Genomic DNA, 13,939 nt, shown 5'->3' on the forward strand with positions numbered 1-13,939 from the left:
CAGTTTCAGTGTTGGTGTGTACTGTGTTTGCAGAATGGTAGGACAACTGGAGTGTGTGTGTCTGTGTGTGTGTGTGTGTGTGTGTGTGTGTGTGTGTGTGTGTGTGTGTGTGTGTGTGTGTGCGCGTGTGTGTGTGTGTGTGTGTGTGTGTGTGTGTGTGTGTGTGAGAGACCTACAGAGGAGGGCGTCTCTCTCGCTTGACTCTTCTGACTGTGCAAACTGCCGATCTCCGTCTGTGAGCTGGAGTGAGACATTCCCTCAAAGAACGGCCTTGAGTGGAAAACATACACACGTTTAGAATATAAAAACACTCCAAGAGCCAAAAATTGGGTTTCATGGTCAGCGATACAGTATCGGTTAAGTGTTCTTAAAGAGGCGCTTACACGGGAAGTCATTCATTTTCAATGAGAGTCAATGAGACAAATGGGCGATGTTCATGCACAAAAAAATCAATCATCTAGCAACAAAAAACATACTCTTCAACTTGTCAAATGTCAATGTGTCCTAAGAGACAGTTTTGAAGGCATCTAGAAGTAGGAACGGCCACTAAACCAACAACACAGTGCGAGCCGAGGGAAAAATATGAAACTGGAAATAACTGGCAACAAAATTGGAAATTTGGCTCTAAGCCAGCCAATCAGATGTGATCTTGACATGCTTTTGCCATTTTTGGTTGCAATATGCATCAGATTAGTACGGAGCCCCGCACATGACGTAGTAAAAAACAAAATTGTGTGGCTAAATTGTGCACACGATTTACTATTTCGTTTCCTCAATTTATAAATATTGCGCACGTTTTACTATTTAGTTTCCTCGATTTATAAATATTGCGCACGTTTTATTATTTTGTTCCCTTGATTTATAAATAGTGCGGACGTTTTACTATTTCGTCCCCTCGATTTATAAATATTGCGCACGTTTTACTATTTCGTTCCCTCGATTTATAAATATTGCGCACGTTTTACTATTCCGTTCCCTCGATTTATAAATATTGCGCACGTTTTACTATTCCGTTCCCTCGATTTATAAATATTGCGCACGTTTTACTATTTCGTTCCCTCGATTTATAAATATTGCGCACGTTTTACTATTCCGTTCCCTCGATTTATAAATATTGCGCACGTTTTACTATTTCGTTCCCTCGATTTATAAATATTGCGCACGTTTTACTATTTCGTTCCCTCGATTTATAAATATTGCGCACGCTTTACTATTTCGTTCCCTCGATTTACAAATATTGCGCACGTTTTACTATTTCGTTCCCTCAATTTATAAATATTGCGCACGTTTTACTATTTCGTTCCCTCGATTTATAAATATTGCGCACGTTTTACTATTTCGTTCCCTCGATTTATAAATATTGCGCACGTTTTACTATTTAGTTCCCTCGATTTATAAATATTACGCACGTTTTATTATTTTGTTCCCTTGATTTATAAATAGTGCGGACGTTTTACTATTTCGTCCCCTCGATTTATAAATAGTGCGGACGTTTTACTATTTCGTCCCCTCGATTTATAAATATTGCGCACGTTTTACTATTTCGTTCCCTCGATTTATAAATATTGCGCACGTTTTACTATTCCGTTCCCTCGATTTATAAATATTGCGCACGTTTTACTATTTCGTTCCCTCGATTTATAAATATTGCGCACGTTTTACTATTCCGTTCCCTCGATTTATAAATATTGCGCACGTTTTACTATTTCGTTCCCTCGATTTATAAATATTGCGCACGTTTTACTATTTCGTTCCCTCGATTTATAAATATTGCGCACGCTTTACTATTTCGTTCCCTCGATTTACAAATATTGCGCACGTTTTACTATTTCGTTCCCTCGATTTATAAATATTGCGCACGTTTTACTATTTCGTTCCCTCGATTTATAAATATTGCGCACGTTTTACTATTTCGTTCCCTCGATTTATAAATATTGCGCACGTTTTACTATTTCGTTCCCTTGATTTATAAATATTGCGCACGTTTTATTATTTCGTTCCCTTGATTTATAAATAGTGCGGACGTTTTACTCTTTTGTTTCCTTGATTTATAAATAGTGTGCACGTTTTACTATTTCGTTCCTTCGATTTATAAATAGTGCGAACGTTTTACTATTTAGTTCCCTCGATTTATAAATATTGTGCGCGTTTTACTATTTCGTTCCTTCGATTTATAAATAGTGCGAACGTTTTACTATTTAGTTCCCTCGATTTATAAATATTGTGCGCGTTTTATTTTTTCGTTCCCTTGATTTATAAATAGTGCGGACGTTTTACTATTTTGTTCCCTCGATTTATAAATAGTGCGAGTGTTTTACTATTTTGTTCCCTCGATTTATAAACAGTGCGCACGTTTTACTATTTCGTTCCCTCGATTCATAAATATTGCGCACTTTTTACTATTTCGTTCCCTCGATTTATAAATAGTGCGAACGTTTTACTATTTCGTTCCCTCGATTTATAAATATTGTGCGCGTTTTATTTTTTCGTTCCCTTGATTTATAAATATTGCACACGTTTTACTATTTTGTTCCCTCGATTTATAAATAGTGCGAGTGTTTTACTATTTTGTTCCCTCGATTTATAAACAGTGCGCACGTTTTACTATTTCGTTCCCTCGATTCATAAATATTGCGCACTTTTTACTATTTCGTTCCCTCGATTTATAAATAGTGCGAACGTTTTACTATTTCGTTCCCTCGATTTATAAATATTGCGCACGTTTTATTATTTCGTTCCCTTGAGTTATAAATAGTGCGCATGTTTTACTATTTCGTTCCCTCGATTTATAAATAGTGCGAACGTTTTACAATTTCGTTCCCTCGATTTATAAATTTTGCGCACATTTTATTATTTCGTTCCCTCGATTTATAAATATTGCACACGTTTTACTATTTCGTTCCCTTGATTTATAAATAGTGTGAATGTTTTACTATTTCGTTCCCTCGATTTATAAATATTGCGCATGTTTTACTATTTTGTTCCCAAGATTTATAAATAGTGTGAATGTTTTACTATTTCGTTCCCTCGATTTATAAATATTGCACACGTTTTACTATTTCGTTCCCACGATTTATAAATAGTGTGAATGTTTTACTATTTCGTTCCCTCGATTTATAAATATTGCACACGTTTTACTATTTCGTTCCCTCGATTTATAAATATTGCACACGTTTTACTATTTCGTTCCCTCGATTTATAAATATTGCACACGTTTTACTATTTCGTTCCCTCAATTTATAAATAGTGCGATCGTTTTACTAATTCTTTCCCTCGATTTGCTAAATCGTGCGCACTATTTATAAATCGAGGGAACGAAAAAGTAAAACGTTCGCACTATTTATAAATCGAGGGAACGAAAAAATAAAACGTGCGCACGATTTAGCCTACTAGTTTTTTACTGCATGTCATGTGCGGGGCTCCGTAGATTAACACTATGATCCCAGACATTAGATATACAAAGACGGTGCACTCATATTACTATTGATGGGAGAAAGTGCAACTCACAATATGGTGGAATAAGTCCCGCCTTCTAAATTAAAGAGCCAATAACCAATTGGTAAAGTCATTTCATCACAGCAAGCTCGAGTTGAGGTTTGCACATGCACATTGGCTGGTCTAGCCTGAACAATGCCATCTTTTGTCATGATTTGAGCGTTTAGGGGAAGAAAAAAAATGTGCTTGTTTTTGTCAGATTTCATTGGTGATTTCAAACATGAAATGTAATCGTGAGCTTGGTGGACAGCTTTGAAGAAATCAATGTTTCCTCTGAAATATGAAATATGAGTAATACAAAATTAGTAATAAAGAGAAATATGAGTAATAAAAAAAATAGAGATGGGAGAAACTAAGCTTTTCGAAACTTTGAATCAATTGCTTCACAAAATGATTCACAGTGTGGAAGCTGTGGAAACGCCACATGGTACGTGCATAAAACTGTCAGGTAAAACTCATATAGACACTGGTTCATGGGTTCAAAGAGATCATCGCCCCCTAGTGGTGAACCACTAAAATGTTGAAACATTTCAAACCATGAGGTAACAAATCCTTGTTAAAACCACGTAACTGGCTGCCGGTTTGCTTTGACTCATGGCTCTTACTTTAGTTTGGGTTTGGGAGTGCTGAGAAGACTCTCGTTGTCCTCCATCTCAGGGCCGCTGTCGCTCTGGTTATAGACCTCCAGACTGTCATACAGCAGATCCAGATCTTCAACCTCCTGCGTTTGATCAACCGGATCCGAGTCTAATACCTTTTGAAGCCAAGAACAAAAAAAGAGAAATGTATATGAAATATAACTAAATCTCCAAAAACTAAGGCATTCAATACAATCTTTCTCAGCCTGAATTTTCAGCGGACAGGACAATCACCAGTATTGACCCATTCATATTATAAAATGCATCTCCTCAGGCAGCCATGACTAAAAAAAGAGAAGTTCATTGTGGAAAAGAAAACAAAAGACAAAGAAAGAAAAAGAGAGCTGGTCTGAAAGTAAAGGACACATTTAAAAAAATCTTTTATGAATATCTGTATCCTAATAATGAGAATTTACGAGAATGTACACTATTTTTACACTATACACTAAAGAAATATGTAAATAACATTTACACTATATACTAAAGAAATATTTTGTTTCTTTTCTGAGATGATAAAAAAAAGTTTTATGAGAACATTTTTGTTCTTTGCTGATCCTATCATCCATAAATGGATCTAAGTTTGCAGAATTGAAATTCTTCGAATGTGTCAGTGCACAAACAGACGTTACGCTAGCACTGTCCCCTATTCTTGCTGAAAAAAATCAGAACAATAACTTTACAGAAACAAACAGAAACAACAACAGAGATGTTTTACCTAGTTGAGTTTGGATTTTACTCAAATATCAATAATCAATCGTGTATCAAATTAATGCTGTTGTAATTTACTTCTCAATAACAAAAAAGAAAAAACATTTTTTTCTTAATTGTTAATGTTTTTTGTAATTGTTTCTTCAACAGGAAAGCTGTGTTTAACCCGCTGTTGAAAACTCCCTAAAAGTAAGTAATTTTTCCCTATAGGTTTACAACGATAAGGCATAACATTATGACAGGTGAAGTGAACACTGATGATCTCCTCATCTCGGCTCCTGTTAGTGGGTGGGATATATTAGGCAGCAAGTGAACATTTTGTCCTCAAAGTTGATGTGTTATAAGCAGGAAAAATGGGCAAGCGTAAGGATTTGAGTGAGTTTGACAAGGGCCAGATTGTGACAGCTAGACGACTGGGTCAGAGCATCTCCAAAACTGCAGCTCTTGTGGGCTGTTCCCGGTCTGCAGTGGTCAGTCTCTATCAAAAGTGCTCCAAGGAAGGAACAGTGGAGAACCGGCCACAGGGTCATGGGCGGCCAAGGCTCATTGATGACCGTGGGGAGCGAAGGCTGGCCCGTGTGGTCCGATCAAACAGACGAGCTACTGGAGCTCAAACTGCTCCAGAAGTTAATGCTGGTTCTGATAGAAAGGTGTCAGAATACACAGAGCATCTCAGTTTGTCACGTATGGGGCGGCATAGCCGCTGACCAGTCAGGGTGCCCATGCTGACCCCTGACCCCGCCGAAAGCACCAACAGTGGCACGTGAGCATCAGAACTGGAGCAGGGAGCAATGGAAGAAGGTGACCTGGTCTGAGGAATCACGTTTTCTCTTACATCACGTGGATGGCCGGGTGTGTGTGTGTGGTGTTGCTTGTCTGAGGAACACATGGCCCCAGGATGCACTATGGGAAGAAGGCGAGCCGGCGGAGGCAGAGTGATGCTTTGGGCAATGTTCTGCTGGGAAACCTTGGGTCCTCCATCCATGTGGATGTTACTTTGACACGCTCCACCTACCTAAGCATTTACATTTACATTTAATCATTTAGCAGACGCTTTTATCCAAAGCGACTTACAAAGAGGGGAGAGCAATACAAGCAACGAAACAAACAAGGCCAACAACCTGTAAGAGCTGTAAGAAGTCTCAGTTAATAGAGCACACTACAAAAACTTTTTTTTTTTTTTTTTTTTTTGACAAACAAACCGAAAATTTTATTGGATATTTAGGTGCTATTCTTTATTGGTCAGGTGTAATTGGAAGAGATGTGTCTTAAGATGTTTTTTAAAAAATGGCTACAGACTCGGTAGCACGAATTGAGATCGGCAGGTCATTCCACCAGGTGGGAACGGTCCAGGAAAATGTCTGTGAGAGCGATTTCATGCCCCTTTGGGATGGAACCACGAGGCGCCACTCACTCGCAGAACGCAAGCTTCTGGAAGGTGTGTAAGTCTGAACAAACGAGTTTAGGTATATTGGTGCAGAGCCAGTGGTTGCTTTGTCTGCATTGCTGAGACCATGTTCAGCCTTTCATGGAAACAGTATTCTGGTGGCTGTGGCTCTTCCAGCAGATAATGCTCCTGACACAAAGCACAAATGCTTCAGGAATGGTTTGAGGAGCACAACAAGTTTGAGGTGTTGACTTGGCCTCCAAATTCCCCAGATCTCAATCCAATCGAGCATCTGTGGGACGTGCTGAACAAACAAGTCTGATCCATGGAGGCCCCACCACGCAACTTACAGGACTTAAAGGATCTGCTGCTAACATTTTGGCACCAGATACCACAGCACACCTTCAGGTCATTTTCATTCACTCCTTCAAGTGAACTATATTACTAGACTAATGTAGGGAACAGCGCATGAGGGCATATAGGGGATGATTTCGAACATAGCCAAAGTGAGCTATTGCACTGGCAAGCCCATGTTGGCAATCCTATTCAAGGGAACAGCCTGCCAATACAACAAAACTGTGTCATGACCCTAAATCAGGAAGTTGCTGTACTGACTGCCAAATAAATCTGGATCATTTCCTGTTGGGCTTGGATAACGGAATGTGTCAGTCAAGGCAAGAGGAAGAAGTCAAAGAGTGAAACAGCTACCAACTAACAAGCTTAGACTCTAACAATGAGACTGTAAAGCTACTTAAATCTCGCCTGTAGCCTATAGAAGCAAGTATGACCTGTCATGGCCTCAGGTGTTCTCTCAGAGCAAAACATTCAGTTTAGTTTTAGAAGAGATCCACATCACATCTTACACTGCAAAAATCAAAGCTCCTCTCACATTTCAGCTGCTAGATCAATCATGGCCAAGTCCAGGACTCTTATAAAGGTTGAATTTCACGGCTGAAGTGATTTTGTGATTACAAAGCACAGGACTGAGAGTGGAGAGTGCAGAACTTTAGGCAAACATGCATTTCTCTCTGGAGTAACTTATAAAACACAAAAAGAAATTCTCACCTCATCAGACACTTTGAATCTCTTCAGGAGAGCAACAAACTTCTGCTTGAAATTGGGTTGCTATAGAGAGATTGAGAGAATATGCCTGTTCAATGCAATCAAGACAAAATGTAATTTCTGTCATCATGTACACAACCAGATTTTCATTCAATTTCTAAACACAAATGTAGATATTTTTTATTAAACCTGAATGATTTCTGTCCCTTTATTTCTCTAAAACTTAAAAGATCAGAAAGATGTCATAAAGGCATCCTAAAAAAATCAATTGAGTGATCGTTGGACTCTGCATGCTGCGGCAAAAAAATTGTTTTTGATCAAAGAGCTTATAGCAGAAATTATAAGTAAATTACTTTCATATCTCCTGACCACTAGGTGGCACTGTGCTGTGCTCAGGTCATGGTTTTTATAACACACACCAAATTTGGTCAGAATATGCTAAAGTATTGCGGAGCCTCACGTTCATTTTGGCATGCTCTTCGTTGAATTCACTCGCATTCGAAAACAATTCGATTAATCAATTCGAATTCCTTACATTTTTGTCGATATGATCTAAAGATGATGTGGTTACATTTTTGTGAAAATCGGACAAACCTTCTAGGAGTAGTTCGAAAAAGAAGTTTTTTTTTTTAGAAAATTAAAAATGGCGGACATTTTGTTTCTAGCCCCTACGGTTTAAAAGTTATTTTTAAAAATGTGAGTGAAACTTTGGACAGTTGGTGGCGCTAAAGCGGTTGAGCTAGAGACTCAAAATGTGCTATGGTGACAGTTCAGACTGTCCTCTATCCGTGTGCCAAATTTCACGACTTTTCCGCAAGCGGTTCAATAGACGACGAAGGAGAAGAACAGCAACGATTACAATAGGTACCTCCGCACCAAAATCCCGCGATAGTATCGCATCGTGAGCTCAGTATCGTGATTTGTATCGAATCGTGACATGTGTGTATTATCACACCCCTATAAGACAGTACAATAGGTAAAAGCAAATGACAAAACTAAAAAATATGGATTCACAATTTTTGGTCCAACTGTATATTGTGTCTTTACTATGTTCTTACATCAGAAAAAAATTGTTAGATACTACACACTTATTGTGTTTATGCTGTACTTTAAAATAGTTTTGCTGCTATCCTACCTAAGGTGAGGAGGATACAGGTAAAGTTAAGGTATGGTTATATAGAATAAAACTTAAGGGTGGGTGGGGTAGGGTCAACAGTATCATTTTGTGTAACTACAGAAATATATTATAGATGTGATTACATGCAGGCTGTTTTTTTATATAAGTACAATGTGAAAACATGTATGTACACAATAAGTTAATTATATCAATGACTAATTTAAATATTAGACATAGCAGTTAAAGACACTTAATATAAAGTGGATCTTAATTTTTCATAACATACTTCAGAATGGAAGGGGTGGAAGGAAGTCTGTGTCGTTCTTAGTTTACACACTGATCCTTGTGTTCCTGATGCTGAGCTTAGTTCAAGAGGATTAGATCATGACCTTTTGTGAACTAGATAACATTGACCCAAACACCGCCTTGAGGACAGGAAGCCAGTTTGTCTCTGTTTCTATCAGGCAGCTGCCAAAAGTGACTTGTGTCAAGACAATAATTCCTTAATAATATATCAATGGGTTAATGTGTCATCAACAGTATTGAAATTATGCAGATACCCATAGAGATCAGGGTGGCCAATATGATATGATATATTACATAATACAATTGAATCATATCAGCAATCAGAACGGCTAAAATTATCATGTAGCAGAACTGATATATAAATATTTTTTACAGGGTGTTCCTCAGGGCTCGATTCTGGGTCCAATCCTTTTTTTGCTAGTGTGAACTGCATACAGGGTAAGTGCCGACCGATGGAGTATATCTGTACATACCCGGGTCATAGATGTGGTTCTAATCATTTTTCTCCTAGACTTTTTGGGCTTTCGCTGAACTTCATCATCCTCATCATAAAGGTCCTAAAACAGAATTTCAGGATTTTGTTAAGTAGCAATCATTTCTAGAGATAAAACGGCAAATTCAGTAACCATGCTTATTCACTCAGTACATTCTTCCCACACAGCTTTATTAAACTGGCTTGAAAAAGCCAACTTACTGAAATGCTTTTTAAACTTTTATTCTTCTTCTGAGACTAAAATGTTCTACTCCTAGACTTTTCAAGCTAGAACTACCAAACTCAGACTAGACCTTCAGACAAGTTTGAGTTAGTGTGCTGTTTCTTTTCTAACTGATCTGATTTACGGTTTTCCTAAAAATGATTAAAATTCAGAAAAAAATCCCATTGATTTACAGTGACTAAATATTCAGATGAGCTAAGACTGTTCAAACCCCAACTGTCAAAATTTAAATTTAAACTGCCAGAGGCCCATTAGACTCGATTAAACTATCATTATATGTACTATTTCTATTCATTTTTGACTCATTTAAGCTATCTATCTATCTATCTATCTATCTATCTATCTATCTATCTATCTATCTATCTATCTATCTATCTATCTATCTATCTATCTATCTATCTATCTATCTATCTATCTATCTATCTATCTATCTGTCTGTCTGTCTGTCTGTCTGTCTGTCTGTCTGTCTGTCTATCTTTCTGTCTGTATCTATCTATCTATCTATCTATCTATCTATCTATCTATCTATCTATCTATCTATCTATCTATCTATCTATCTATCTATCTATCTATCTATCTGTCTGTCTGTCTGTCTGTCTGTCTGTCTATCTATCTTTCTGTCTGTATCTATCTATCTATCTATCTATCTATCTATCTATCTATCTATCTATCTATCTATCTATCTATCTATCTATCTATCTATCTTTCTATCTTTCTGTCTGTATCTATCTATCTATCTATCTATCTATCTATCTATCTATCTATCTATCTATCTATCTATCTATCTATCTATCTATCTATCTATCTATCTATCTATCTATCTATCTGTCTGTCTGTCTGTCTGTCTGTCTGTCTGTCTGTCTGTCTGTCTGTCTGTCTGACTACATTCATAGCAAAATCCCGAAATTCAGTAGACATTTCACCTCCTTTTGAACATTCAGCAGGGCTTTTTAAGAACAATGATAAAGACATGTTGGCAAGAACTCTGACCTGGCCTTGAACAGCGTCATCACTCGCCTCTTGCTCTGAAGAGTAACTATCGTCGTCATCTTCAGAATAGTTATCCATATCTGGAGAACGGTCTGAAAGAGAAAGAGACATTTAATGACCCCCACAACGCTTGACATTTTACTGTGGCAAAGGCCTCTGACCAACAGAAAAATCCGCAGCATTGAAATTATCCATTCAAAAACATGTAGCAATTTTACAGCTCCAATTTGAGAACACTCGAGCTGCTAAAGCTACTTTCCCTTTTAATGTACCGCTGTTTTGCAAGGATGGATGGGAGGATGTTTGATGGGAGAGAGAGTTTCCGGGGACTTTTTATCTTTATTGCTGCTTAATGCACTCGAACGGTCCATTAGCATCTTATGGTCAATGTAATGACTGTACATAAACAAAGCTAATCACTGATGGAATATTGTAACTGGATGTAAGCGGTGGTTCGGTGTGGTGGTTAAAGATTTTCCCTATTTCTATAAAGTCTGTATGTCCATTAGGGATGCAACAATCCAGTTAGTCCATGGTTCAATACACACCTCGGTTTTTAACAACGGTTTTTCGGTTCGGTTCGTTTTTTTGCTCTTCTATTCTTAGGTGACAGGAACAGAAAAAGGTTAAGGAGAAAATGTTTTTACTGCAATAATCTTTCTTTAATTTACTTAAAAAACCCTTGTACACATTCCAAGTGTATTGCACAATATAAAATAAATATATATATAAAGATTTACAGTGGCAGCTCAGAGATGAACAGTAGCATTTAAGTAAGAAATTGAATGAATAAATGTCGGCTAAAATTAAAACTAAATAGTCTTCAATATACAACATTGATTAAAATCTACTGTATTAAATGTCTATTGTTTTATTTTTATCAACATCATTTTAGAGATGAACTGTCCCTTTAAGGACAGCGTGTTCACTAGGCTGCGCTACTGTCAATTGAAGACCTGCTCGCATCTCATATATAGAAGCGATTTTACTTTCACTTTAGACATAACCGACTGTGTTTATATGTGTTAACCTTGTGTGTGTTTGACAGTATTAGTGCAGTAAGACTCTCCAGTAATCACGTGTGTTTGACAGACGTTTAGTGCGTGCGCTCAATGCAAAACAGTGCATAAGCACGTGAATTAAATGTTTAACTGGCAAGGCTTTAAATGCGGCTAACACCCCCTAACTTTAGTGCATATGATTGGATATTTGCTCATATCAGCGCTTAGATTCACAGGCACACTCAAAACGAGCCAAAATAAACTGAGAGAAATATTTAAAACGGAGAGAAATGGAAATAATAAATTAAATGCAAAAAAAAAAAAAAAAAACAATTCACCAGCGCGTATTGAACCGTGAATGCCATACCGAACGGTTCAATATTATATTAAGAATTGTGGCATCCCAAATGTCGATAGTGTAGCGATGTATAAACCACAGCTCACACAGAAAACACTTTAAAGCCAAGCAGCTTTCTATTGGTCAATACGGATAATTTGAACCCGCTGCAAAATCTTTCGCCCTCAAACAAAATTCATGATCGAGTGGAGTCCCATTGAAATCGTACTAGATTTCGCACACTAATTGTGACATCTTTTCTGGTTTTAATACATTGATTAATTTGCGTGAGTCACCTGAAGCTTTGGCCTTTGTCTCTGGCTGAACGCTGCCATCCTCAGGGTCAATAGGTTGACTGGACAGCGAATAAACACTCAGTTCTGCTGCTCGCACCGGCGCTTCCTTCACGTTACTATGGAGTCCTAAAATCTGGCCTCCATCTGTCGGGTGCTGCATCACCTTTAAACATAAACACTCAGAAATAAGTGCCACACGAACAGAAGCTCACTTGTCCTTGTTTTTCAGTCTCAACTACGACTCACAACCTCAGTTTTGTCTCTTTTTAAGGTTGCATTTCTCATCGAGCTCTTGGACTGATGATTGTCCCCTAAGTTTTCTATGGTGAGTCTCTGCTGAATATGATTATCGCTGGAATCTCAGCAGAGAGGAATTTTGGAATTTGTGGGGGTGAAACTGCAGAGAATAATTGCAGGCATTTTCAGAAAGCTTCAGAGCTGAATAAAATTTACCAGTAGGTCCATAAAGCCGCCCCGCCCCTACGCTCCTAAATAATAGGCCTTTTTAAGAATATTAGTCATTCAACCAAAGCGCGAGAAAAAAAATAGTCGCTGAGTGTTCCAACGCTCTAATGATTATAAACTTGAGTGGAGGAATCTTACAGAGAATGAAAATGTTGCTCTCACTTTGCACTTACATCTAGCAGTGAACATCCTTCCAATCATAATTTGTATTATAGTGAGGTAGCGAACTGATACTTTCTCACTCTAGGAAAGATCTACTGGTTTACAGTAAACCTGTGGCTAAAGTATACCTCAAAGTAATTTCTATTTAAATTAGATTTGAAATTTATGTCATGACATTTTAAGTTGTAATTTAGTACATTCAAAAAATAAATAAGTGTTAAAAGTAATATTGAACAACACAATACAGTTAAATCAAGTAGTAATCAAGTAGTAGTATATATATATATATATATACACACACACCGATCGGGCATGACATTATGACCTAATATTGTGTTGGTCCCCCTTTTAAAAAAGCATTTTTAGTCATTTTCAGAAAAGTTCATGGCCCTAAGAATATGATGTTGTATGAATATCTGAGCATGTCACGTATCAAAAGAACAGAACAGCTTTTAAATAGAACAAAACAAAACAAAAAAGATTTTATTCTAGCTCCATGCATTCTTTTTTTATCAGCACATGAATATGGGTTTCATAAAAAAAAAAATATATATATATATATATATATATATATATATATATATATATATATATATATATATATATATATATATATATATATATATTAGGGCTGGGTTTCGATTCAAATTTCAAGAATCGATTCGATTCCGATTCTCAAGATCTTGAATCGATTATCATTATGTAATTCGATCCGATCCGATCTTCGAGATTTAGTGTTTTTGAAGAAAGCATTTTTTTCCAGCTGTTACCTGAATTACAGGACTGTAGTAGTTATGCAACATATTGATACTATTATTATAGACATTCAACTGCAAATTAATGGAGTATTGATGGTCGTAAAGAACAATCCCCCTTCCAGAGCTGTGCTGTCGCGCGCCATCATGACAACGCAGCCATCACAACTTCCTTGGCAGTAAGTATGGCGCTCGCTTTGTGTCATTTCTTTCCTAACCACGCTTAAAGGCGTGTTAACGTGCGTGTGACATGCGTGTGGAGAACGTCTGAACGTCTGCCCGTCTGAACGTCTGCCCGTCTACACGTCTGCCCCTCCAATGCCCGATAATTAAGCTATTATTAAAAAAGATTAAGCAATTTAGATGAAGTAGTAATTATTAAATTACATTAAGTAAAAGCACATTCATAGCTATAACATTATAGTAATGAATTGTTCCAATTCTTTCAAAAACACAAATATATATAGTTAATAATACCCACACAACTCCTGTCAGACTAGTGCA

The 13,939-nt window shown here is 37.2% G+C and overlaps 1 protein-coding gene across 6 annotated transcripts in view; it reads right to left on the reverse strand.

Annotated features, from left to right (window-relative positions):
- The window catches only part of si:ch211-126j24.1 (phosphofurin acidic cluster sorting protein 2), a 142,582-nt gene that overhangs the window by 46,971 nt on the left and 81,672 nt on the right, over positions 1-13,939 (reverse strand). For 4 of the 6 annotated variants that reach the window (XM_067416368.1, XM_067416365.1, XM_067416367.1 and 1 more), the window contains exons 5-10: positions 12,054-12,216; positions 10,420-10,511; positions 9,187-9,270; positions 7,294-7,353; positions 4,101-4,249; positions 174-270 (exon numbers count right to left, since the gene is read on the reverse strand). In XM_067416368.1, coding sequence (XP_067272469.1) covers positions 174-270; positions 4,101-4,249; positions 7,294-7,353; positions 9,187-9,270; positions 10,420-10,511; positions 12,054-12,216 — 645 coding nt within the window. The remainder of the gene's footprint in view (positions 1-173; positions 271-4,100; positions 4,250-7,293; positions 7,354-9,186; positions 9,271-10,419; positions 10,512-12,053; positions 12,217-13,939) is intronic. The other 2 variants (XM_067416366.1, XM_067416364.1) reach the window with 1 other exon arrangement.

Source organism: Pseudorasbora parva, chromosome 14 (genome assembly GCF_024679245.1).
Source record: "Pseudorasbora parva isolate DD20220531a chromosome 14, ASM2467924v1, whole genome shotgun sequence".
In the NCBI taxonomy this organism is placed as follows: Eukaryota; Metazoa; Chordata; class Actinopteri; order Cypriniformes; family Gobionidae; genus Pseudorasbora; species Pseudorasbora parva.